The sequence below is a fragment of the Leptidea sinapis genome, chromosome 3 (assembly GCF_905404315.1).
Source record: "Leptidea sinapis chromosome 3, ilLepSina1.1, whole genome shotgun sequence".
Lineage (NCBI taxonomy): Eukaryota > Metazoa > Arthropoda > Insecta > Lepidoptera > Pieridae > Leptidea > Leptidea sinapis.
In genome coordinates this window covers 10,708,760-10,736,027 of record NC_066267.1, presented here as the reverse complement: position 1 = coordinate 10,736,027, position 27,268 = coordinate 10,708,760, and the positions used below count along the sequence as shown (strand labels likewise).

General features: G+C 32.2%; 1 protein-coding gene and 1 long non-coding RNA gene across 2 annotated transcripts in view; one reads left to right on the top strand and one right to left on the bottom strand.

Annotated features, from left to right (window-relative positions):
- LOC126979063 (mucin-5AC) overlaps window positions 1-27,268 on the top strand; it is a 130,198-nt gene that overhangs the window by 97,727 nt on the left and 5,203 nt on the right. Inside the window, exon 20 of the mRNA XM_050828255.1 lies at window positions 18,173-18,410. Within this exon, the coding sequence (XP_050684212.1) occupies window positions 18,173-18,410 (238 nt within the window). The remainder of the gene's footprint in view (window positions 1-18,172; window positions 18,411-27,268) is intronic.
- LOC126979311 (uncharacterized) lies at window positions 866-18,307 on the bottom strand. Its single transcript, XR_007732808.1, has 2 exons — window positions 18,159-18,307; window positions 866-1,190 (listed from the first exon to the last, which is right to left on the bottom strand). It is a non-coding gene; the product is annotated as an uncharacterized LOC126979311 (long non-coding RNA).

The window sequence follows — 27,268 nt, the reverse complement described above, 5'->3', positions numbered from 1 at the left end:
AATAAACTTAATTTATTTTTAATAATTGGTGTAGCTTCATACTTTTGACACATTTTTCTAGACGTGCTTACGTATTTTTCTAATATTTTAAGAGCTTGGTGACTACCCTGGCTATGTCAAGCACACCAGTGGGAGGCTCCTTTGCACAGGATGCCGGCTAGATTATGGATACCACAACGGCGCCTATTTCTGCCGTGAAGCAGTAATGTGTAAACATTACTGTGTTTATAAACATTGTGTACATTATGTACTCATATTGTATTGTAAGATAACTGACATATTGTGTATTCATTATATAATGTTAACCTCCTGCTAAACAAGAGCCTGTTTCTGCTGCGAAGCAGTAATGTGTAATCATTACTTTTCTTGGTCTGTAGGGCGCCGTAGCTAGTGAAATTACTGGGCAAACGGGATTTAACATCTTATGTCTCAAGGTGACGAGCGCAATTGTAGTGCCGCTCAAAATTTTTGGCGTTTCAAGAATCCTGAGCGGCACTGCATTATAATGGGCAGGGCCTATCAAATACTCAAATCAAATCTGAACGTCCTGCTAGTCTTGTCCCGTATTTTCATAAAAAAAAACATACACACGTTGTGGTTAAGGATGTTTCACATTACACCACTTCTTGCATTTATTTCGTTACAAATCAAATCATATTATCACTTTTGTGAGCATATAATATATCGTTAGTTTTATATAGATCTTATTCTCACATTGAATCGTATGTTTTCGAAGCGGTAGTATTGATTAATCGATATAAAAAAAATGTCAACGAATCGATTTTGGAAAAATAAAACACTCTTAGCGGTATTTGCAGACAATGATGGTAATACTGTTATGTGAGGGTCTTTAATAAAACACAAATGTATTTTAATTTATTATAAAATCCAGCAATCTTATCGTAAATACACTTTAATTTATATAGGGTTAAATCTCAGAAAGGAATTAGTGCTTTTGGGATATCTTAGGAAGGTTTATAATAAGCTCATTTGAATTTTAAAGTGATCGTTAAAAAGATCTAATTATATAATATTTCAGTTTGAATAATAAATATTGTTAGGAATGTTAAATAGTATTCCTCTTAAATAGAGTAACTCTTCTTAAGTAATCGAAGGTCTTATAGTCCAAGCTAGCAGTTCTTGCATCTCTCTCTCCCTTTACCGATAATTGGCACATACAGCTGTGAGATCTGGAACAACAGAAATAAATATTATGAATAATTTGTTTACTTTTATAAAGTTTTTTTACTCACTATTTTAGGCAGAAATATTTAAAGTAGCGGAAACAAATGCCAAAATACAACCGACAACTTAAATATGAAGCCATATCAGCTCTTACTGTTTTTTTTAATATAAATAAAATAATTAAATAATGGACGAGCCGAGCAGGTAATTGGTAATTTATACGCCCTGCCCATTACAATGCAGTACCGTTCAGAATTAGCTTGAGACATAAGATGTTAAAGCTACGACACTTTCCATCCAGAACGAAACACAGTAATGCTTACATATTACTGCTTCACTGCAGAAATAGGCGCCGTTGTGGTACCCATAATCTAGCCGGCATCCTGTGCAAAGGAGTCTCCCACTGTGGTAAACAATGGCACATAATTCGCCAATTTTTGATCTAGATCCAGTTTTATTTTTTAGTGGATATAACCAAATTAACAACATTCACAACAATTTAATAGGTTAATAGTAATAGTTGTTTAGTATTATTAATAATTTAAATTTAAATATATTTTTAGTGGATATTATCCAATTAACAACATTCTAGCCAACTATATATGCTTTAGAACCAATTATATTTTTAGTGGATATTATTAGTTTAAAAATATTCTAGCGAACAAGAAATCCCATTAAAATTAAATATACATAGTAATATTCCCGGAACGGACACTTTCCCCCTTATTCATAATAGTCTGCTGACTTAAAGCATTGCTAATTCTCACTCTGTCTTCTTCTATTGACCTAAGTCAGAATGAGAAAAAACACTCCTTAGCGACTGTTTTAAGTTCGCGGACCATTATGAATAAGGGGGAAACCCTAACTGTGTCTAACAACATGTTGTGGTGTAATGAAATTAAATTAATTTATTGGTAACATACTTCTTAACAATTGGTAGATGTACAGCACAATTCGCCAATGTATCAGCATATCAAATAAATAAATAATTAAATGTCAATATTAGAATTGTTATATATACACATTACATAGCTGTAATTCAATAATATAATATAAAAAAAAACATTAGTTCGTAGGTACCTCTCAAATAATAACATTTAAATACTATTATTTTTGGCTAAAGAATTTAAAACTATAGAAGCATGTGTACATTCATTTGACTCATTTTACATATTATATTATGTACCACCAAATTGGCAGGCATGACCAGTATAGCCTGTCAATAACAGACAGCGATAATAAATTACACGCCCGGGATTCGAAGACGTATCTTATAGGTCAGTAGCCACTAGGCTTAGCCCAAGTTATAATTTGTATCGAAACCAATAATAAATAATTTATACTGAACAAGACTCTTTTACTGAACATAAAGGTTATATGAAAATTATTAAGTTTTTAGCCTGCTTTTTTATTAAGATACGCAACAAGCTGTTTAGACTCTGAGATCATATTTCATGAATAACATCGAAATGTAATGACGAAATTGACAGAAAATACTTGTTGCTTATTTATTTACGACCGTTTTCAATAACCTTTCTATCCTTAGTTTACCCTAGTAGAGGTAAGACAAATCTATCCTTTTACGCTTACTGACATTTCAATAACCTATCGACATAAAGCTTTGGACTATAACTATACTGGACATAACTATGGATAGATAAGATCTTTTCATAAAACGGTGACAGCAATGTATCCGTAACTAGAGATAGGTTATTGAATAATCATTAGAAATAATCTGAAGATGCCAATGAAACAGATTATTTAACCAGGTGCCCGGTTTTTTTTAAAGAGTATATAAAAGCAGAAAGCTTAATATTTTGTACTTAAAAATCACTTCAATGTGGAATTTTTACACTAAAGTTGCTGGCCGTAGTGCAATCTAAGTTCGTTGACTTCCGACCTTTTACGTTTTGCACGGAATTCATGTTATTTTAATTATTTACATTTCTCTATAGACCTTAAATAAATTTATCGTTACACCACTTATTAAAGTTAAGGAAGCCGGCTAGATTATGGGTACCACAACGATGCGTATTTCTGCCGTGAAGAAGTAATGTGTAAACATTACTTCGTTTCGATCTGAAGGGCGCCGTGCTAGTGAAATTACTGGGGCAAATGAGACTTAACATCTCATATCTCAAGGTGACGAGCGCAATTGTAATGCCGCTCATAATTTCTGGTTTTTTCAAGATTCCTGAGTTGCACTGCATTGCAATGGGTATGGCATATCAATTTCCATCAGCTGAACGTCCCGCGCGTCTCGTCCCTTATTTTCATTAAAAAAAATACAATACGACATGGGTACCTTCAAAATAGTACGTACACCTTCCTGAAAGGCCAGCAACGCTCCTGTGCATCCTCTGGTGTTACAGGAGAATGTGAGTGGCAGTGATAAATTAACACCAGGTTACCCGTACGCTTGTTTCTCCTCCTCTTTCATAAAAAAAATACCATATTATAGTCATTGCCTTTTTAAACGTGACAAAATTAGCCTTACTAAAAACAAAATAAGGTCTGATGATTCGTTATAAACAGAAAATTCGGCGAATTTATCGCGGAGTTATTCATTTGTGTCTTGTAATAAGAACATGATAAAGCCGACACATTAAATAAACTCGTTCCACAACTTGAAGCTCAACTAACAAAAAATAAACTAAATTAACACGGCCATAAGGATAACGATGGTTACAAATGTATATTCGAATTGATTCAAATTCAAATATTTTTATTCAAAATAGCATGTGACATCACTTATTGAAAGTAAAAAACTATCACCCATGCCAAAAAGTATGTCTCGCACATACTAACACATTCATACATTCTCGTACATGCCTCAGATGGAAAAAATGTATTTTCAATCTTTGTAATTGCGGGGAGTGTCACCTACAAATTGAATTTATCTTCTATTTGTTCCGTAATTTGAATTTTTATAATACTTAAAATAATCAAGGCTTATTAATTATTTATGTATTTGAATCTCATGAAATAATAAAACTCAGTGTAAATGGTCTTCTTTTTTTATATGGTTGTCTGTATAGTTTTAATGTATTTTTTTTTATAATAAGACACGAGACGAGCAGGACGTTCAGATGATGGTAATTGATACGCCCATTACAATGCGGTGCAGCTCAGAATTCTTGAAAACCTAAAAATTCTGAGCGGCACTACAATTGCGCTCGTCACCTTGAGACGTAAGATGTTAAGTCTCATTTGCCCAGTAATTTCACTAGCTACGGCGCCCTTCAGACCGAAACGTAGTAATTTTTACATATTACTGCTTCACGGCAGAAATAGGTGCCATTGAAGTAACTATACTCTGCCAAATAAAGTAACATAAAATAAAAAAATCGTGCTGATTTTGTTAAAAAAAACCGTTTTAATCATTTTCCAAAATTAAAAATATATTACTATAAATCGTGCCAATGAAGAAACGATTCTAAAATGGCAACCACTTATGATTCGCTCTCGCTCGCAAACGTTTCGCCACCGTTTTAAACATGAGATATGTCCCAGTGAAAGTTTGCTAAATGGGTTACACAGTAACGGGTCCAAGTGAGCAAATATAGCAAAGTTACGTATAAACACATAATCGTACAAGACGTGTTAAATCTCTCTCCGTTGATGGACGAATCGAGTAATAGCAAAAACTACGCAGCATCCGTCGCTGCAGAGAAAACTGCTTTCTCCGCAGCATATTGTTGTATAATCGTTTCATTTGTAAATCCGATTCAGCTGAATTGACATTATTTATAAAGCGTTTCACTCAATGATATTATAGGTACATATGTAATTATTATCTAGTATCTTTAAATGAGCAATTCTTGTATATATATTCTGAATCTCGGAAACGGCTCCAACGATTTTAATAAAATTTAGTATACAGGTAGTTTCGGGGGCGAGAATTCGACCTAGCTAGGTTTCAATATTAAGAAATGTAATTTACCCGTGTTATATATATATTATATACACAAGACTATAATAGCTCAGATGGGACATTGGGTGATCTGGAAAGCAGAAGACCCTGGTTCGAATCCAGATGTCCTATAGTATTTTTTTTTCAAGTTTTGTACATTCTTAAAAATCCGAGCAAGGCTCGGTCGTCCAGATATTTATTATTTAAAAATAATATTATTTAAAAAGAGAAGCTATATTTAAATGTAATTCAAGTCTTCTTTTTGACGGTTATGAACGTTGTTTACACAAAGCTTAACAAAGACAAATACTAGTAATATAATAAAATACAATACTACTGTATAATATGTCGTATTCAGCTGTATTTGTACATACAGTCAGTAAAAACAGGAGATATTTTTACAAGATCATATGCAATCATTTGTACATACATAAAATGTAACCTAGGTGTACATTTTGTCCCCTTACCTTACTAAGTCTGTAATTACATCATAGCTGGCTGGATAGTAGAACCGTGGAATAATACCTATCAGATAGACAGAATTACTTTCATCTAATATATTTTTAGGATTACAATATTTCTCTGATAAAAAACCTTTTATCTGATACGGAACTACGAAGGTTTATTTGGACTCATTTACGTAGGTACTTTTGATCGGATTATGGCGTTACGAGTAGGTTCTCCAAAGAAATTAAGGTTATCTACATCTCATATAACACTATTGAACATTTTTAATACTTATTTATTAATAGCATCTTGTGTTGTTGTTGCAAATAAATACAAACTTCTTTTAAAATTTAATTAAAAAGTTAATTAAATAAAATCCTGTTTTTAGATCTAAGTCTTCACTTTTCAAATATAAAGTAAGTTCGAATAAATGAAGTTAATAATAACGTCTAAAATTGATAAAATGTTATCGTTGGGCTCCATGGCCATTAAATATATTCATATGATTCACTTTATTTATATTTTACTTTTAAATAGCAACACCCTGGTATTGGTCACTGAGTTCCGGTTAAGTAATATGTAATAATGTTGTAAGGATAACCTCATCCAACCTTGATCGCTCGATTTGGTCTCATGACCACTGATGTTAAATATTATTTCGCTTACATCCCACGCTAATTACATTTTGAGGCATCGTTAACTGGAATGCTCCGTGACATATAGTGAGAGGACGATGGCTGGTTGTGTCGTCATGCCAATCCTGCCATTGCAAACTGCCCAATTAATGATGACAAGGTCCATATAATTTAACTAAATTCAGAAAATTTTATCATCTGGTATTCGCACTGGCACTACAAACAAGCTATGTAATAAGTAAATTAAATTTGACATAATTCAATTAAAAAAGTGTTCGCTATGTGACTGCAAATTTATGAGGTCTGTAGAAACAGATGACAGATAATGGCAATATGTTTATAAACAGGTTTATTACTTATTTTAACGGCTTACATTATCATATCATGAATCATTTAAACTATACGTACGGCCAAAACATGACTCTTATAAACTTTCCCCCAAACTGTAGAATAAACCATTTTGTGCACTGTTTCGTAGTGCATATAATATTAATATTGACACACTTTATCTTGACACAAATTAGGCATATAGCCTGTGTTATGGGTTGCAAGACAACGATATATTTAATACAATATACTTACTTTAACATACATATGTACATATAAACGTCCATGACTCGAAAACAAACATCAATAGACATGGAAACTTTTAAAATAGCGCGTACACCTGCGATAATGGTCTCAAACAATCTCCTTAAAATAATAACATTATAAGTCCATTATGTGAATCCGGCTGAAGCCACATTTATATGCTTATTAATTGCCATAGCAGCGTGGGTGGGTTTATAGATTATAAAGATTCTAATAGTATGACTAATAACACGGAAAGGTGTTACAAACAATGACTTAGTAATACTGCCGTATAACCTTGGATATCTTGAACTATAAGCTCTATTATAAGTAAAAACATTTAGCTGTTTATAACTTTTGCATATCACAAAAAAGAAGTACTAATTAAATTCGATTTAAGAAGAATTTAAGATTGATAATTTGAACATGTCAGAAATATTCGGAATGACGTAAGTTGGTAGGTTGTGTAAGCAGAATATATTTGTTACATCTCGATTTCTATATAAGTTTCTAGTATTAGTATTATTATGTTTATCATCTAGATGTCTCTCTCTGCATGTGCTGCTCCACTATCTTCTTCTCTCTCTCTCTTTTCAACGTCAGCTCAGCGAACTTCGTCCTGTTTTGTGTTACATGAAACAGGTCTTCTACTCTATTTATGTTTTTTCATTCTTCCATTGCTACGTTTGTCGTCCATTTTGCCGATAGGCATGGAACATGTAAATAGATATATTTCACATCAAAAGTTGTAATAAGTCGTATCTCTCATGACGTTTCTACGTTTGAGGGCTTCTGTCGTTATTCTGGAGTACCTTGGCATCCAAAACATTCTAGGTCCAGTTGATACTTTGCATTCTCCGTAAAGGTTTTGCTATCATATGATACTATAGGATAGACATAACAATGGAGTACTTATATGTGATTTGAGCTCACTAGGTAATTTTCGGCTGCAAAAAACTTTCTTTAATGGGCGATTCGGGTTCTATTTTTACTATCCCCTACTTCATTCACCCGAGTACCAAGATAGTTGTACATTTGCACCTGCTATGGATCTAGACATCTGAAAGTACGACCTCTTAAGTATCTGAAAATGTTGCTTTTCTCTGTAAACTATATCAAGATTTAATTCACATTAAAATTTCGTAAGCGTTGTTAATTGAATTAAAATTAAAAGTGATAAAAATAATCAATAATATTAATACAAATTTATTTTAACAGGATTTTATAAGAAATATTAAGTTATGTTTAAACTTTAAATACTTCTTTAACTGTTATGTAAGTAATTAAAACTTTACTACTTTATCTCTTCCGGTCTTTTGACATAGATAATATTGGAATTAATAACAATGATAACATAACGCGTAATATTATTCATTTTCATTATGCTAACGAGAAAGTCCATTAAGAAATCGTCGCGTTCCCACCGTGTTACGACATTCAACGGCGCGCAGGTTATGCAAATCTTATTCAAGATCAAAACAAATAACTACGCAACTAGTTGTTCACGCATAGTCAATATGCACCCGATATTTATTATGCCTTTCAATTTATGACTGCCTAGTACTTAGTTAATTGATCCCTTGAAATTCCACATTTTTTCTATCGTAAACTATGGAAATACATCAACTGAGGACAAAATGGATGCACAGTATTTGATATTTGGTTGTTTATTAAGCATCGTGTGGATACACGCAAATAAATTTATAAATTAATTTATAAAATACGAACTTATATTTAATGTACATAAACCTTAGCTCTCTTGTTTACAAACCCAGTGTAAAGTTACACCAAGTTTAAAATTACTTCTGCCTATCATGTAATTCTCAACAGACAAAAAATAAACATAAACTATACATGCCAACACACCTTTACTTCGCGTTTATAAATAACAAAGTTAAGGTTTTGCGAGTATCTCTTTTTTTACGATTTAGATAACTTGTTTATTATATAAATAAACACAATATACACCCAGAAGAGAATATAATCGTTGGTTTATTAACAAATTCATGCATGCGTTAGCCTAAAGTAATGACAGCTTCCAAGTTGAACAATTAATTAAAATGTATCATACGAAAATAAAAAATTATGAAATACCCGCAGATTAGTGCAAATCATAGTCCGGTAAAATTTCAGTCCTGTAACTGCTACTGTGATGGATCTCTATGACAGATACACAAAGAAAAACCTTAGAAACTTCATTTCTTCTAATCCTCTTACGTGAAGATTATTACATTCTGACGTCATGCGCACGACATAGACACCAGGAGCACATAATTATGGTAGCAGTGATAGTAACGTCTTTTATAGCGGTTGAAATCATGTGTCATCGTAACACATGTGAATTGCACACGTCATGTTGTTTTAACACATAATGCCTAAGTGTATGTCTGTAATCAAAAAAAAAATGATAATTATTAAAACACTTATGACTTTTTTTAATGGAAGTGGGCAAAAACTAGCCTAGATCACCCGAATTTTAGCGATCACCGCCGCCCATAACCTTCTGAGCATGAACTGAACATTTTGTATGCTTTTAAACCAGTCGAGGCCTAATAGTCCATATTGTTAGTAATATAGTTTTAGGTTTTTATCTCTTCTAGCTTTTATACCTTCATAATGTTATGGATTTATTTAAACTTAAACAAAATACAAACATCAACTTATTTCCCAAGTACAAATATTTTTAAATTAATTTATCTATGAGTCATAAAGAAGGATTATCGAGGAGTATCTTCTATTTAAAAAGTTCATTTCACATATATAGGTCAATACATCAAGCAGGTTAATAAATAATTTCAAGTTAAAAAGAAAATGTAATTATTTTTCTCATAAATAACGTTTAAAATGAAGATGAAAATATGCAAACTTTTTCATGGTTGCATGCAGTAAAACTGTTTTGATAAAATATATATCCGAATATATAATAAATAATACCAATAAACAATTTTAACAATAAATTTTATTACTGCAGTAATGACTGTATCACGAATTCATGATCTCAAATTGTCTCCGTGAAATTTGAATCTAAACGGTATTTATTGCGTATCAAATGATCGTTATGTCAATTCTAGCTTCAGTCCTTCAAATCAGTACTTAACTCAATTAACAAATCTATAAATAACTGAGAGCTTTACTCAATAATTTAATAATTAATTGACTTAATGTGAAAATTAAGGGTCTCAAATAACAAAAACCTTATATTCCAAATTGAAAAATGGGATAATTTTATTAAATCTAATCTTAATTAAAAATATTATTCAAATTAATGTATTCTCATCGGTCCTCAATAAATCTACGAAGTTTGAACGAAATCTGACCGTCTAAAGTGGGTCAAATTCGCGCCCAAATGAGTCGGTCACAAACAAACATACATAGAGGTGAAGCTAATAGAACGCATGTAAAAACTTCAAAACTTCGGAAAAATTAATGACATTGACAATCTGACCTCTTGTTTCTTATATCAACCTATTGTTATAATTAATTATTCATTTTATATCTTTTAAAGTCTTGCAAGTACCAAATAAGCTATAAAAGTTAAAATTCTAGGAATAAGTTTGTAATCATTTAGATACGAAGTATCTGATAAATTATTAAAACTTTCGTGAGACATTCTTAGAAATATGGGCATTTATTTAAATCGGCTTTACTCACGATAAATCAGTGTTGATACTACATAGTTTCGGACCAATCGGAAGTCCTTCATCAGGGTGAGACAACTAATCGTAAATAACATTAATTAATCTGCTGTTTGCTTTCCTTTGACTTTCATGTTAATCTATGAATATGTAACTTGTCCCACAGTTTCTGAGTTCTTCATCGAATGCAATACAATCAAATCATTCGACAGATGAGCTTGTTCTCATTGATGTACAATACAATCCTCAAAGATCAATTATCATCATTAGCGTATAGCAAGGTCCTGGTAATGTAGCTCGTAGGTCAGACAGTACTGGTAGTAACATCGAACCAACACAGCCAACACAACCAAGTCAAGGTAGTCTACACATGTCGACATATCGCATATTTAAATTACGTTAGGACATAGTAAAATCAAGAGTTAAATAAATGGTGTTTACAAAACACGTAACAGGGGTTAGCTCACTTTTAACTGTTGCATTGATCAACATAATATTATTATTATTATAGAAATAAACATTTTGACTGTTGCTTCTCAATACATTTTTGATAATGTTCTGTATGTTCATAAACACATTGAGGAATTTCTAGAAAATTCACAGTGATTCATTAGAAACTGTGACATTCATAATGTTAACACGAGGAACAAACATAAACTTGTTATGCCTACTACTCGGTTGGGTCGAGTTAGTCTTTTGTTGGGCGATGTATATGCTTCTACAATATGATCCCAGAAAATGTACAAAATTATTATAGCATAAACGATTTTCTTAATGACACCACGGACTGGGAATAAAGCGAACACCCTCAGGCTCTTTAATTATAAATGTTTATTGTACGATATTACATTGTAATCCATATTTTATATTAAATAAAAAAAAGCCCGCTGAGTTTCTTGCGCCCATTCTTCTCAGCTCTGAGGCAGTCTCTTTTGAATGGGTGGTAGTTTTTGACGTTCAATAAGTGATTTTAAATCCTATTTTGAATAAAAATATTTGAATTTGAATTTGAATTATCAATGAAGTCATTTGTGGCGGCATGTGGCGAGCAAAATTTCAATAAAGTGACTATCCAGCTCTTTAATCTAAAATTTTGTTTACTAATGTTTATTAATATTATGTTTGAAGAATTTATAACACAAGATTCGCAAATAATTTGAGATGATGTAACGTCTGCAATATTAAGAAGAATGTTATTTTATATTAATAATTAAAGTTTTGGTTATTAAAGGTGTATGTTTTGGTGTTTAAGAAACCGTCTTTATTATGGCAATAAGGGACGAGACGAGCAGGACGTTCAGCTGATGGTAATTGATATTCCCTGCCTATTACAATGCAGTGCCGCTCAGGATTCTTGGAAAACCCGAAAATTCTAAGCGGCACTTCAATTGCGCTTGTCACCTTGAGACATAAGATATTAAGTTTACCACAACGGCGCTCTTCAGACCGAAACAAAATAATGCTTAAACATTACTGCTTCACGGCAGAAATAGACGCCGTTGTGGTAATCTAGCCGGCATTATGTGTAAAGGAGCCTCCCACTGGTCTTACGTTTCTTGTAAGTGCATCAAGTACTATGTAGTATACACCTGTTCTGAAGCGAGTCGTTGTAATTCCGCGTACAACGTAACCTTTAACTGAATCATTGAAAGTTATTTAAATGTAAACATATCACGCAGTGTTACCGTCAATGTTAATGCCTTGCTAGACTTTTAAACACATGCATACATTGTATTAAGACTAGTTTATTAAAATAGAATCGTAATCCCTACTAATATTATAAATGTGAATGTAAGTTTGTATGTTACGATTTTACGCCGGAGCTACTGAACCGATTTTGATTGGTGGCTACATTTTATCCCGCAATATGCCATGGTTCCCGTAGGATTTGTGAAAAACTGAATTTCACGTGATGATGACGTTCTTTAATCTACCAATATTACGTTTAGTTGCCATAGCAACCTTCCTCGAAAAAAGATTCATATAATTGTTGGAAACAGGAGCGAAAACGGAAGCCGGAATTGGAATAGGACATGAGATAATCTTCAAATCCAAACTTCCTTATTATTTTTAAAAACCCTTTATTTTCTTGCCCCGAAGTCACGGGCATCAGCTAGTGGCATTATAAATTTAATGTTAATAACAACATTCGTTATTTGTTTCATATATAATTTAGTCAACGAAGACAGTCAACGTAATATTATTATTACCAATCAGTCAAGTATTTACTCAACCTTCATCTATTAAGTATTATGTATTTATATACTCATGTTTGCAGCAAGAAACGCCCATAAATGAAAAAGGATAAATTAAAGGTTAATTCAAATTATAAACTAAAACTGATGCAGGTAGAGTCGCGGGCGCATGCTTGTGACTCGTGTTATAATAATTGAAGATTATTCTTATAAGCAAAAAGTAATATCGATATATTTACTGCGGTCATTTCCACAATAACTTTGCTTCCCCACAACCGTATTTGTGAAGCGGCTTGGTCACCTTCAAACCACATTCCGTTGAACCTGGCATACGACTTGTTCAAACAATTATCTTATTGTTTTTATTACGTACTAAAATTAACTATATTTGTGTAAACATTGATTATACTGATAGGCTCACTGTCGCATTGGACTTTTAATATCACCATGTGAATGTGAAGCAGTAATGTGTAAGCATTACTGTGTTTCGGTCTGAAAGGCGCCGTAGCTGTGAAATTACTGGGCAAATGAGACTTAACATCTTATGGCTCAAGGTGACAAGCGCAGTTGTAGTGCCGCTCAGATTTGTGTGTTTTTCAAGAATCCTGAACGGCACTGCATTGTAATGGGCAGGGCGTATCAATTACTATCAAATGAACGTCCGGTCGTGTCGTCCCTTATTGTAATTTTAATAAATTAATAAATGTGGTCATAGAAGTAACCAACTAAAAATGGTCCTAGAAAATGATAGTAGTTTAGTTTCATTAGAATATTATGACCATAGACTAGTGACCCAAGATTTTGTTACAATTATTTAAATATATAATGTGCAGTCTAGTCCAGGTGTTATAATCTGTACCTGTCACCAGTATTCTAACCCACTCCCTGTAACAGGGACGTACATCTCACCCTCTTTCTTATACATAATATATATGTGTATAAGCAAAATCTCTTATTCATCCTATATTTATTATGCTCTAAGAATAAATTAATATTCAATTATAAATATAATCTATGTAGATATATTCAAATATTACATCAAGTTAAAAATAATAGTTAGGCTCATTCTAGAAGTTAACTTTTTAGGTAATCTAAGAATAAACCCTATCTGATGTATAAGAGAACTAACTTCTATAGAACAGTTTTCCTTTAAGCCTGAATATTAATTAACACCCGTATAACTTCCAGTTTTGCCAAACTATTGTACTTTAACGTTGCTTCAACAAACCCTTGCAACACCAAAATTATTACCTATATCTACGTATTGCATAATTATAATATAATTTTTGTTGACTACCGCTCGAAGTACACCCGATCGCAAATACATACAAAACTTCACGTTTAGATAAAATTATTTTCTCTATTATTAGCCATTCTTCTTTAGATCAAACAATTTACTTCAGAATATAATCTTATATTGTTGCCTCTGTTTGACATAATATTTGCATGACGTATTCTAACATAATACGTCATTTATCGGCTGAAAACAAATGATGACAAAAAAATGTCCTTGTACAGTACCGGTTCATCCTACATCGTACCAAATGTTACGTAACTATTGTCTTACTAATTGCCTTGTATTGATGTATTGTTCAACGATCTACGCGATTATTTGATTTTAGAATATTGTGCGAAAATTTCGCACGCAGTTGAGAATTTTTTTGAGAACTTTTAAATAAGCAATTTGATTTTTCATAAAGTTTCTTATAGATAATAAGTTAAAAGTAACTATTTTCGTAGTAAATATTATATTGTTTCGATGTTGGTACGTACCTAAACTACAAAATTAGTATTGCAACCTCCTCAACCACACACACACACACACACGCGCACACGAACACATACACAAACACACAGCCACACACAGACATCCTGTTTGTATAATATTTTTCTTTTGTTACATTATATTTTTAGACTTAATTTGTGATCCATAGTTTTTGATACTGTTAATTTTAATTGATATGGAAGAGCGTGGCCTTCTGGCACAGGTGTTCCTCACTTAATAGAAGGTCACATCCACTATTATGTTTGTACCATTTTTCAAAAAAAAAAACTTAAATACCACTATGACTTTCGTCACAGTACAAGTGCATTGATATAGTCTTATACATTTTTGCCTGATGGTTGCGAATTCAATCACAGCTGAGATAGAACCTTGTATGAATCTTTCATGCAGGAAGCGAAAATAGTATAAGGACCTCTTATCTCATCTGCTTTTGCATATATAGCTTACTTACTTTAATCAAGAGAGCGTCAGTGGTACGAAGACTAGTGCCGTATTTCATCCGGACGGCGCCGGTTCGATCCCCACCTGCCGCGATCCAATGTTTTCGGTTTAGGTTTAAACAAACTTTATTCTCATTAAGACCTATTGTCACTTAGAATAAGATAAGAAATTAACATTTTAACAAAAAATTAGGTACTTACAAATCATGATTTTGGTAGGTATACAATGCAATACAATGTTAGGAAGGTTATTGAAGACTCGCCTTAAAAGAAGTCAATGTTTTGGCATTTCGGCTTAAGGATTTATATGTTCGTTTATTAGACAATTTTGCGATGATGGAAAATATCGTGAGGAAACCTTACACACACCTGCAGAGATATTCAAAGGTCGGACTCAGGATGTTCTCACACAAAAAAAGCGTCCAGTTGCGAAAAATAGGCCGTTAGTGAGGTTAGATTTTGCGGCAAGACTGTTCCATGTCATACATTTAATAATTACCCAAGAGCAATTTGTTACAGTTTCACAGTATAAGTTCGCATTCGTGGTCAATTGACCGCGATATTTGTTACAGATTCGGTTAAATTACCGCAAAGCACGAGACATGTTGAGCTGGATACTGTTTGTTACGACATATTGGTATATAAAGCTATTCAATTGCTTATTGATAATTTTGTGGGAAAACCAGTGCGTCGAAATTTATGAGTAAAATCACAAAAATCTTTTGATGAGAAAACTCGGGGATGAAAATAGCAAACAGGGCATTAGGAAATACCAGTCTTCTCAATCAGGGAGGCTTCTTGCACAGGAAGCCGGCTAGATTATGGGTACCACAACGGCACCTTTTTCTGCCATGAAGCAGTAATGTGTAAACAATACTGTGTTTCGGTCTGAAGGGCACCATAGCTAGTGAAATTACTGGACAAATTAGACTTAACATCATATGTCTCAAGGTGCCGAGCGCAATTGTAATGCCGCTCAGAATTTTTAGGTTATTCAAGAATCCTGCGCGGCACTGCATTGTATTAGGTAGGGCGTATCAATTACCATCACCTGAACGTCCTGCTCGTCTCGTCCCTAATTTTCATAAAAAAAAATGAAAAAAAAAGGTCATTATAAACTAAACCAGCGTCTACAAAACATACAACTTAGATGTAGATTATGTTGCTTAAAGGATGACACATCTTTTCGCATTCTGATCGAATGCAGTGCCACTCCACGAAATGTAACTACCATCTAGAGGGATATGGATGCCAATCGGAAAACTTACTCCCCATATTCTGAATCATGAATGGGCAAAGTATTAAAGCACTATATCTTGTACTATGGTATGGAAGATAACACTACGCGTTATACCGGATTTTTTCTTATCCTGTGGTGAAGTGTAATTTTTATACTTCCTTCGCCTGAACTTTTTCCCCCGATTAATTATTTTATTTAAAACCTATATTTTAGATATTCTTGGTTTGATAACTTTATAAGATTAGGGAGTTATTATGTTTTTATAGAGATAGGATTATCACTATAAAAACATATATTGAATTAACTAACTACTTAATTAGATAAATCATTAAGGAATGCGCAATTTAATTAAGAATAAAACATTAAGGTAATCTAGGTACAAATCAAATTCTGATTCAAATATTTTTATTCAAAATAGGATGTGCCATCACTTATTGAATGTTAAAAACTTAAAAAGATTAGAACAAATTAATTAGAACACATAAAAAAAAAATTTAGAACTTAAGAAAGAAATTAACCTGTGCCTTAGTACGTTCGTATACCCACAAAAGTAGGTATATACTTAGTCTTAGTATGAAGAAGTGCAAGATAGAATATCTCAGCCATATGGTTGAAAACGATACCAATAGCTTATTGGTATCGTTTGAAGTTTGAAGCAGCTGCTTCAATAATATAGATGGCTGGTGGGACAGAAAAGTCCTCGAATGGCGAACACGTACCGGAAGACGTAGTGGTGGTAGGCCCCCCATAAGATGGACCGAAGATCTGGTCAAGATCGCTGGAATACGTTGGATGAGGGTAGCGATGGACCGGTCATCGTGGAAATCTTTGGGGAAGACCTTTGTCCAGCAATGGACATCTTCCGGCTGAATATAATGATGAAGTTGCTAAGATCATCATGAATGGCAAGGAGGATAGAAAGAGTCCAAATCACAATCCCGACTATAGAACATATTGGAGTGGATAGGAATTACCTCCGTCAAACAACTGTACCGTCTCGGTTATATGGACGAATTCAAAATCCTGGCGGCAAAACTTTATGACTAAAACGGTACAGACGAAAAAAGAAAATATTATTTTCAGCCGAGAAACATTTGTATATAAATCTGGCATGTAATAGAATCTAATATGTAGGTATATAAATAACTACCTCTAAATTTTTTATTAAATTGTATAAATGCGTAAGTAACGATGATTGTCTTTCTGTTAGCAATTCACGTGTTAGCCAACCCCATTGTTTATTAATTAAGGGAAAAAAAGCTATTATTGTTATATAAATATTTACCTCAAAATTAAGGAGTGTTTCTTACACCCTAAGGAGCACGATAATACCGAACTAAGCGCAAATGAAACCGCAGGCAAAATGAACACGTAAATTTTGCGAAATAAATTGATCTATTCCATGTTAGTAATTATTATGTTTCTCGTTTCAAACACAAGTCTTGTCACATTAATATTATGTTATTATAATTATGTTATTCAACATTATTAAGTCTTATGCTGCTTCAACGTGTAATTATAAATTCGCTTAAGTTCCTTAGGCTATAATTTAAGTTTAAACTTAATTAGCAGATAGTACATAATAAACGTAGATATTAATACTTTAGATCTTAATGTTATAACACATGATAAATGAATTGAATATGATTTAAATAATTGTACAATATTCGAAGAATGAAATAGAAGTCTTTACTCATTATACATTATAATATTATCAGTATAAATGAAAGCATAACTAATTTACAGTTCATTTCATATTATTAATTAGTTAAAAATTAATTAAGCTTATGATTATTGAAAGATAATTATGAATTAGCAGAAATTGTAAACATAATTTTCTGGATTGTAAAATCATAAACTTTTCATTATTATTCTATTTATTCTTTACTCTTACATTATTATAAAAACTTTTTGAAGGCACAACAATATAAATTATCATATACTTACCACATGGTTCAAGCCGTCAAATAAATCCTAAATATATAAAATATAACGCAAACGTTCTAAATTTATAAAATACGTAATCAATATATTATGAATCTCGTTAAATATTCATCATCTTAAATACTGTAAGTTGTCAATGTATAATACTATAACCAAATATTGACTTACCTTATTGTCATCAGGCTTTACGAGAGCGGCGGCCATTCCTTCGTCGCACGAAACCAACAACAACACCAGAAACCACCGAAGATATAGAGACATCCACAGACAAGTTCAACAGCAGAGGCAACTCAAAGTTCAAGAACCGAAAAACGGAAAAAGGTGTTGAGAAATCGGAGAAACCATCTCTCGATAAGGCTGTGTCGCGAAATGAGAAGCCGACAAGAACGTTCGTTAGGAGGCGATTTGGTGGGGCGAACGGTGAGTTACATTCACGTATATTGTACACACTAAAATCAGCTTATTACAAACAGCAATAAGACCTAAATTTGCTTGATTTAATAGTTGAATAAGATATACTTAATTGCTAGAATGTATTTACTAAAGGTACGACGCAATTCAAGCGATTTTCCTGCAATTGTATGAATCTGATATGCCCTTGTGGTAACTTATAGGCACGTAGGTAATAGTTTACTATTACAAAAGGGCCAATTATTACATAATATTTGAATGAATTTGAATAAAATATTATTAAATAGACAATAATAAATTATAAAACAAATCTAACAAAACAATGTTTGTATTAACATTAAAATAATGATTTTAAATATGTATTTGCGATTTAAATATTTAATTTACTGAAATCATATAACATATTAAAAAATATATCAGCTTCGATACAAGTACTGATAAATTTTTCTACGCTTTATAACTCTAAATGACAAAGGCTTACGACCGGAGAGATCCCTGTCTGTAACGAAGTTCCGAACGCTTTTTCTTCAACTCTGAATTTAGATTTGGCATAATTAATTTGTTTTTATCAGCTATTAAATTTATTAAACGAAAGACAACTATGTATCTATTTAAAACTTGATATATTACAGTGAATTACAAAATAACTAAAAATAAAATGAAAACTTCAACCTTCTCGAGTATAAGACATAAACGAGAGCGAAGTTAGTTTATAGTTATTGTTCTTATAAATTTTCGCTAAGTTATAATTTATTCTACAGTGGGATTATCATAATCCTTTTTCGTTTTGACTCTTTTAAGACACTTTTAAAAGATTTATGGCAACTATTTACGCAGAAGTATGCATACAATAAACACGTGATAATTCGACAATGGTATGCAATGACGAAAGGTCACTTCGTGCAAACATTGCCACGGTCAAATATTTATTGAGTAACGAAGTACGATACGGCAATAAACGTAGGTAATTTGATCAAGTTGTTACTACACTTAACTCACCAAAATACTGACGTTCGTGCGTAGTACTTTTGCAGTTTGCAAATGGAATGTATTATTAGTGTCAGTACCACAGGGTTCAGAAACCACCAGAATATTCCCATATATTTCAATTTATTATACTTCGCTAATAAAAAATATTGAAGTAGGTGTTACTTTGCGGATATCCATAATTATGAAAATGATTTATAGTTTTCTTTAGTGTTAATTCCGCCAATATTTGTTTTTAAACAATTCGACAGTCCAGGCATCCTCAGGACGTGTTGACTCGCTAAAATCTGGCACGAGACTCAAATTGTTTAAAGACAAATATTGGCGGAATTAACACTAAAGAAAACTCAAATCATTCGGATTTGGATTATATCACCAATAACATGCGTGCATTTGTATCGCTTGTTATAATCACACTGAATAATCTCTAGTAACGCCCAGTTACTGCATGAATAAATGAATCAAGTGCCTTTTGTAACCCCTAAGAATTATTCTCAAATGATATCAAATAATGTAGTATATAATAAACAATCAACAATTATGAATGAAAAAGTAAACAGGGTGTTTTTTTAACAGAAAGTAATGTCGTACTCGACCTTAGTGATATATACCTATAAAATTGTATGACTCTTGCGAAAATTCGACGTGACCTTCTGAAGTATCAGAGAAAACATTTTTTTTCTTTTCAAAGTCATTCAATTCTCTTATTATTTATATTATTTATTTCTAAGCTTCATATCCTGTCAAGACTTTATTTCTTATAGTAAATACTGGCCCCATTAAGATTATCCCTGCCTTTTCAATAGTTTTGTTACTTATCTCCATCTCCCTTGTCCCATAAGTTTCCTCTTTTTGGTATTCCATTTTACGCCCTTCAACCCCAAATTCTACTGGATCTTGGCATTTAAAATAACACTCATGTTGTAAATTCCCAGTTAAAACAATATATATCTAAACGTTAGCCTGATTGGGTCGTCATCACATCATTACACTGATGCTTCAAAGTTGTCAGAACTTGGGTGTGTAAGAAAATAGGATTTATAAAATCCTATTTAATTTAATTCGGTTCCTACAAACACTAACAAACTGCTTCTGTTTTTAAGATTTAAATGAGCACTTCTTTATGCCCTCGGTGCACTTTATTTTGTGACTGAGACTGAGCTTTCACGCTCGGCTGAGTCGACTTAGCGGGCGCGAACAATCTAAGATAAAATAAGCAAAACAATCTATACCCAGTTTTAATTATATATATTATAAATTAAACTCTCTGTCTCTTGAAGCTGTGAAGAAATAAATCGGCCATAAACGTATATGTATAATCTCAAGTGAATCAAAATTTATCGGGTGTTTTCCGTTGATCTAGAACTATAAAATTTAGCAAGTAATAGGTACTGTATTGGTAAGGAAGACTATACATTTGTAATTTAATCATAAAAAGATTGACCCTGAGGTCTTGTTGCAAGGAACGGCGATCCAAATTTTGAATGGAGCTAAGTGTCATATGGGGTATCGTATGAAAGGGCTTCATTGCCACAAGCAAAAAGAGATTTTTACTATGTTAGTGGTGTATAGTTTTCGATTTATGACGAAGAATGAAAAAAAAACCAACTTAATAATATTTTCATATTATTAAGTTGGAGAACCCTCTTTAACTAGCACCCAAAAGGCAAAATAATTTGGGATAAAAGAGTTATTAGCGAAGTATAGTATAGAGTCTCAGTACTCAATGAAACGTCTCGAAATTGCACGTAACTAATTTTTCATATTGGAGTTGTTGATTACATAGCGAAAGATCTCTTGATATGTCTCACGTAACAGGTTCTCATATAAACATGAACAGGTTTGCATCAATTTCACATCAGATCCACACTTCGCATTTTCACTGCTAGCTATTCAACATAATTTATTACTTGAATTTAAATAATGTGTTGACGAATTGAATAAATACATAATATAACGTATAAATATAGAACTTTTCCATTTTAATGTACGGCTATTAATAATAGGAAAAGTTTTGTTCATAGCTTTATTCTCTATGTATGTAATCTTAATATATATGCATCCGCAGACCCTTTAAATAAATAATGGTAGTATGTGAGCATTATATTAAAAATTATATAGATATAGAGTATGTTTTTTAACTGTAAATAAATAAGGATTTGCAAAACATTCAGCCACCACAAGTAGCACCCGTTCACGAACATGACGCATAGACCAGTCATCGCCTCTCTCGACCATATTTTAGGAAAGGGAATGAAGCCCATGATGCCATAACTAGCAATGACATTTATGTGAGCATAACGAAGCTTGCTACAAAAACTCAATAATAATTCATATTTAATTACTGTGTTGTCGTGTCCGTTAAGTAATATTTAAGTTTAAGTTAGGCGAAAAATGTTAATATAAATCCCTCTCTTATTAAACTTGTAAATTAAACGAATTAAACAAAACAAAACTAAATAGTTGACTACGGCAATCAGAGCACATGTCCGTTATATCAAGTTATGTGAACTTACACAATTTGTTAAAAAACCTTGTCATTATATCGAGTTGTATCGGTGATGTAAGAGTTAAGGAAAGTAAACTCGGTTCTGCCTCACCGACTACTTTCACTCATCCCAACTAGGCGCGGTCTGTGGTTTGTTTTGTTTCATGAAGTCGCGGTCAACTGACCTTTGTACCATATACCACGCGAAGACCATGATTATTGATATCTCTTTATTATATTTCCAAAATAGTACAAAAAAAAACAAAATATTTAATAATATGCCCCAAACTATGTTAATTAATAAACTAATGTTATATAATTTCTAGTTTTCCATCATAATGTATCTGTTAAACAAATTGTGTTAATATCCCAATATTTATACGCATTAAGAAATCGCCCTCAGGTAGTTGCTTTAGTAGTGTAGAAAGTATTAATACGTGATGATATATATATAATATATTTATTAAAATCAGTTTCGATATAAGTTAAGAGCTTTGTATTGTATGTATTTTATTATACACTAGCTGACCCAGCAAACATTGAATTGCCATCATAGTTAACAATTGTAGTAAATCAGTTAAGTAACAAAGTTAAATAACTATAGGTAGCTAAAATTAAGTTTGTTCTTTAACCTCCTGAGAAAAATAGAAAGATAGAAAGATTCTAATTAGTTATACATTTTAAACTATTCTTTCAATTTGATTACTAAATGACGGGGGACACATTAGAGATAAAACAAAATTGTTGTTTTTATTTAATTCAAAATATTTTCATATTTATTCACCTTTCAAACCTTCTCTGGACTTCCACTAATAATTCAAGACCAAAATTAGCCAAATCGGTCCGGCCGTTATCGAGTTTTAGCGAGACTAACGAACAGCAATTTATTTTTATATATATTGATTATATATTACTTCAGTTAATCTGTTCACTTATTGACATGAATTGAAAATATAAGGGACTTTCTGTTGCAACTATCAACTATATAATAATAATTGTACTCGTGGGAAAATACTCCATATATCTAATGTATTTAGGCCTATCAGTTATTTGCCTTTCTCACGCTCTGGTTAATGCATTTTCTCCGTCATTTTCTGCGTGTTATTTCATTTCATGAGATATATATTTTCTTATAGCTATTAATTGTCTAGTCTGCTATTTTCTCATGTTGGTTTTTGATTGATGTGGACTAGATTAATGGGACTTTATACAGTCCTAGTGGGTCTCGAAGTCCACCCTAAATTTACATAAAATTATTTAGTACAAAAGAGTACCTGCTATTACAAACTTAACAATTTTAAACGTACAAACCTTAGTCCTCCATATAATATGACATATTATATGAAAGCGATGAAGAATTTTTCACATTAAGCGTTTTACACACCAAAGCCGCTGCTTTTAATGGTTAATTCTAATTTGCTTCTTGCTTTAGCAAATTTACTTCCCGGCGTTCATATCGTATGCTTTTATTATTATATTTCTGCTCCAAACAATTGCTTTGAACTAAAAAGGGTTAGTGAAAAATATATATTTATCTATTATTCAAGGGGCTGGAACCACAACCTCCAAATTGTTCTTAAACATACCATTTAAATATTAATTGATTAGGTACTATATATACCTTTAAAAAAATCGTGTGCACAAATTGAGCAAAATTTGCTTGAGTAGGTATCTATCTAAACCTCGTAAGGCCACCGAAAAACAGATGTTTTATTATTTCTAATGACTAATCGATATGTAATACTGGAAATGCCAGTTTATTGGCATTTATGTTTTTATAATTACAAGCTTTATAAATAATTTATTGTAATTTTTCACAATTTTAGGAAAAAAGTATTTTTATTACATCCAGACGAGATTAAGGCTGATTTAAAGTGGTCACCTCCACTCATTACATTATAAATAATATTAACATAATGGCACAGCATTAATTACGTGTCCATTAGACGTTGCTGAACTTTGAGCGCTGGAGGAGTTTTACAAAATGGGGCCGAGATTTTTAGTGTGAGAAGGTGGTAAAATAAACTAAGCTAAGACGCAAGCATACCACACCACATAAAGACCGCCAACTGCGCCGAGATATGCCGGCATTTGTTCATTAAACCATTACCAGTGGGAAGCGCCTATTTCTGCCGTGAAGTTGTAACGTGTAAGCATTACTGTGTTACGGTCCGAAGGGAGCCGTAGCTAGTGAAATTACTGGGCAAATGAGACTTAACATCTTATGTCTCAAGGTGACGAGCGCAGTTGTAGGGCAACTCAGAATTTTTAGTAATTAATTAATTTTTAATACTGAGCGGCACTGCATCGTAATGGGCAGTGCGTATCAGTTACCATCAGCTGACAGTCCTGCTCGTGTCGTCCCTTATTGTCATAAAAAGAAACATTTATTTAATATTTCTTCTCTCGATCATCATCTCGATCGCTCATGCCTTCCATAATGGAAACTTTCCGTTCATCAAGCCTTCGTTTCAACGTTACACAAAAGTTGTTATAAGCACGACATGTCAAACTCCCACAAGCCAATAAAGCGAGGCGCTTATTACTACAGCTGTGTGAATTGTGAAATGTGAAAGAAATTGGAACAAATATACGATAACTATAATTGACATGTTGTTGGAGCTAACTGTGGTTTTTATTATGTGTTGTGTTACGTATGTTGTAATATATTAATAGATATGGCTGTTGTAGCGACGTTAAAAACAGATACTTTAAAACTCAAACGTATAAAATAACTTAATATACACCTCTTATGCAAAACTTTTACCTTTAATTTTTAATAAACTACTATTATTTAGATGTGATACCTATTGATATGGTTTAAGTCGGCGTTTGTCCGCTTGGGTTGCTTGGTTCTCGACGAAGCTAACCTGCTCAAAGTCACGCGTGACGAGTGTAGGTACCTGCTATTACATTTGGCTTGGCACCAACTTCAAACCTATCAATAGGTAGCATATATAAATAATAGTATTTTATTGATATTAAAGGTATAAGATTTGCATAAAAGGTGTATTAAATTAAGTTATTTTTTACTTTTGAGGTTTTGATGTCGGTTTTAAAAAAAAAAAAAATTTTTACTTTCTAGTGTCATTAATCAGTTAAAAAATAAACAATATAGGGGATCTATATATATTTCACATTCTTGTGAGACACTGAAATATCGTGAAGAACGTTTTTTAGCTATGAATGACAGGTAGTCCAAGACCCACTTATCGTCAAATTGGTTTAAAATATTAATATATAAACAAACTAAATGAAATCTCCTAAAAAATCAGTACACAAACTATATAACATCATCCACGTAAACAAAAATATTCATAGAATAAAAACTACTGGGCCAAACTATCTCAAATTTTTATGGAACCAAACAGCAAGCATTCCGCATAAAATTAAAGAAGAATCACGAAAATCGGACCCTAAATCTCAGTGTAATCGGTGTGCATACATAAAAAAAATATCAATCGAATTGAGAACCTCCTTTTCGAAGTCGGTTAAAAATGAGTAAGTACGTTTAAGATAAGATTCCTGCGCATAAAAATATTAAATAAAAAGTATGTACGATATATGTTTGAAAATTTATTCCTAGAAAATTCTTTTTGATGACAATCAAGTCACCAGGAAAACAAATAATAAACGCTCTGAGGTAGAAGGGAATTAAACTCTCTAGATTTTTTACTCTTTTTTTAAAAAAATTGTTTTTTTCAACAAGTCGATATCCTGGTCTGAATTTGTCCAAATTTTATTCCTTTAGTTATTATAAGTACGTATGTATTAGCTCGTTTGCCGTACCACACTCCGTGTATCACTAGATTGAGTCTTATACCTATTAATTGTTCACACGTTTGTTCCCATACATTAACGCAGCTATGTATTTGATTACACATAATTCAATAGTAATGAGTGTCACAGTTATCAATTTCTAATTACACATTGGAGAACAATCATTTAATAACTAGATAAAAAGACAAAACATGAAAAGTGAAAATTTTATTATGCATTATTTAATTTTTAGTTAATGATTAGAAAGGTGATGTTAGGAAAAAATTATGTCTCCATAGTTTCTTGTATCTTTCGCGGTGAGCGCAACTATTATGTTTCTTCAGAGGTTATTCAAGATTGAACTTTGAAGACATTTATTTTAAATAGGCACAGGCTTTCTGATAGATTTTATTGTATGTCGGGACTTAAATAATCACAATAGTGATCAGGCCAATAAGTCTATGAGACTATGAATTGCTTCTCTACCACGACTTGAGAAAGGAGCGTTAGCCACCAGACTATTTCATGGAATTATTATTTTATCTTTAAAAAATCAAACCAAACTATGAAATAAGCTTAATCCGAGGTCCCAAAACGACATGTGTCCAATAACCTAGTGTCCTTTCGAAAAGGCCGGCAACGCTCCTGTGATTCATCTGGTGTTGCAGGAGAATGTGGGCGGCGGTGATCACTTAATATCAGTGACACTAGTTATATTTTAACTTAAGTATAAGTGGTACAAATTGTGTGCAAATGATTTTTTTATTGTATCAGCATTTCAACGGATAGTTAAGTATACATACATATATGATTAACTAAAGGTGTCCCTAATTTTTATTTATCTCAACAGTCAATCTGCTAACTGTTACTTTTACTTTCAACAATTATTGAGAGCGTATATAATTAAAATTTCATAAAATCTTACTCAATTTTTCACAATAACAAGTTTTGTATTTTGCGAAATAAAAGTATTGGATCAACGAACGAGTTTGTAAAATAGCATAAATACTATTTTGTTGATAACATTATCCGTGAAAAATACTAACAGTCTCTACAATTAAAAAAAAATATCTAAACTGGATGATTTGTCAACAAACTCCAAAACCAGTAAGCACACTGTAGGATGGTCGTATAATTTTATTTTATCTTTTCGATGTAATGAAAAAAAATTAGGAAATTAATGATTTTCCTAATTTTTATTTAGATTTCCTCACAATTTCCTATACTTATCGGTATATCCGAAGAAATCAATTAAGCTCTCACAAAAACCATTGTTTCGAATATATTTAGAAAAAATGTGGGCTTTTTATAATCCAATTTTTGCATCTCAAATGTAACGTGCAACTATATGCTTATAAGTAAGAACTTAAGACTGGACCTTAAGTTTCTAAATATTTCCTGTTATTTACCGGTTCAAGAGTTCAGAACAATATATTGTTTGATTTCGTGATGTTCCGCATAATGCATTGTTTTACAACGGCTGAAGAAGGTTGTTTGTTGTTCTCAATCGTACATTATACTGCTTTTGCTTGCAACAAAATTTTCAAGTAATGATATAAGTACCTGACTTAGATATTACATACTTAGTCGTAAGACCCTAAATTATTAATTATTTTATATTGTATTTATATGT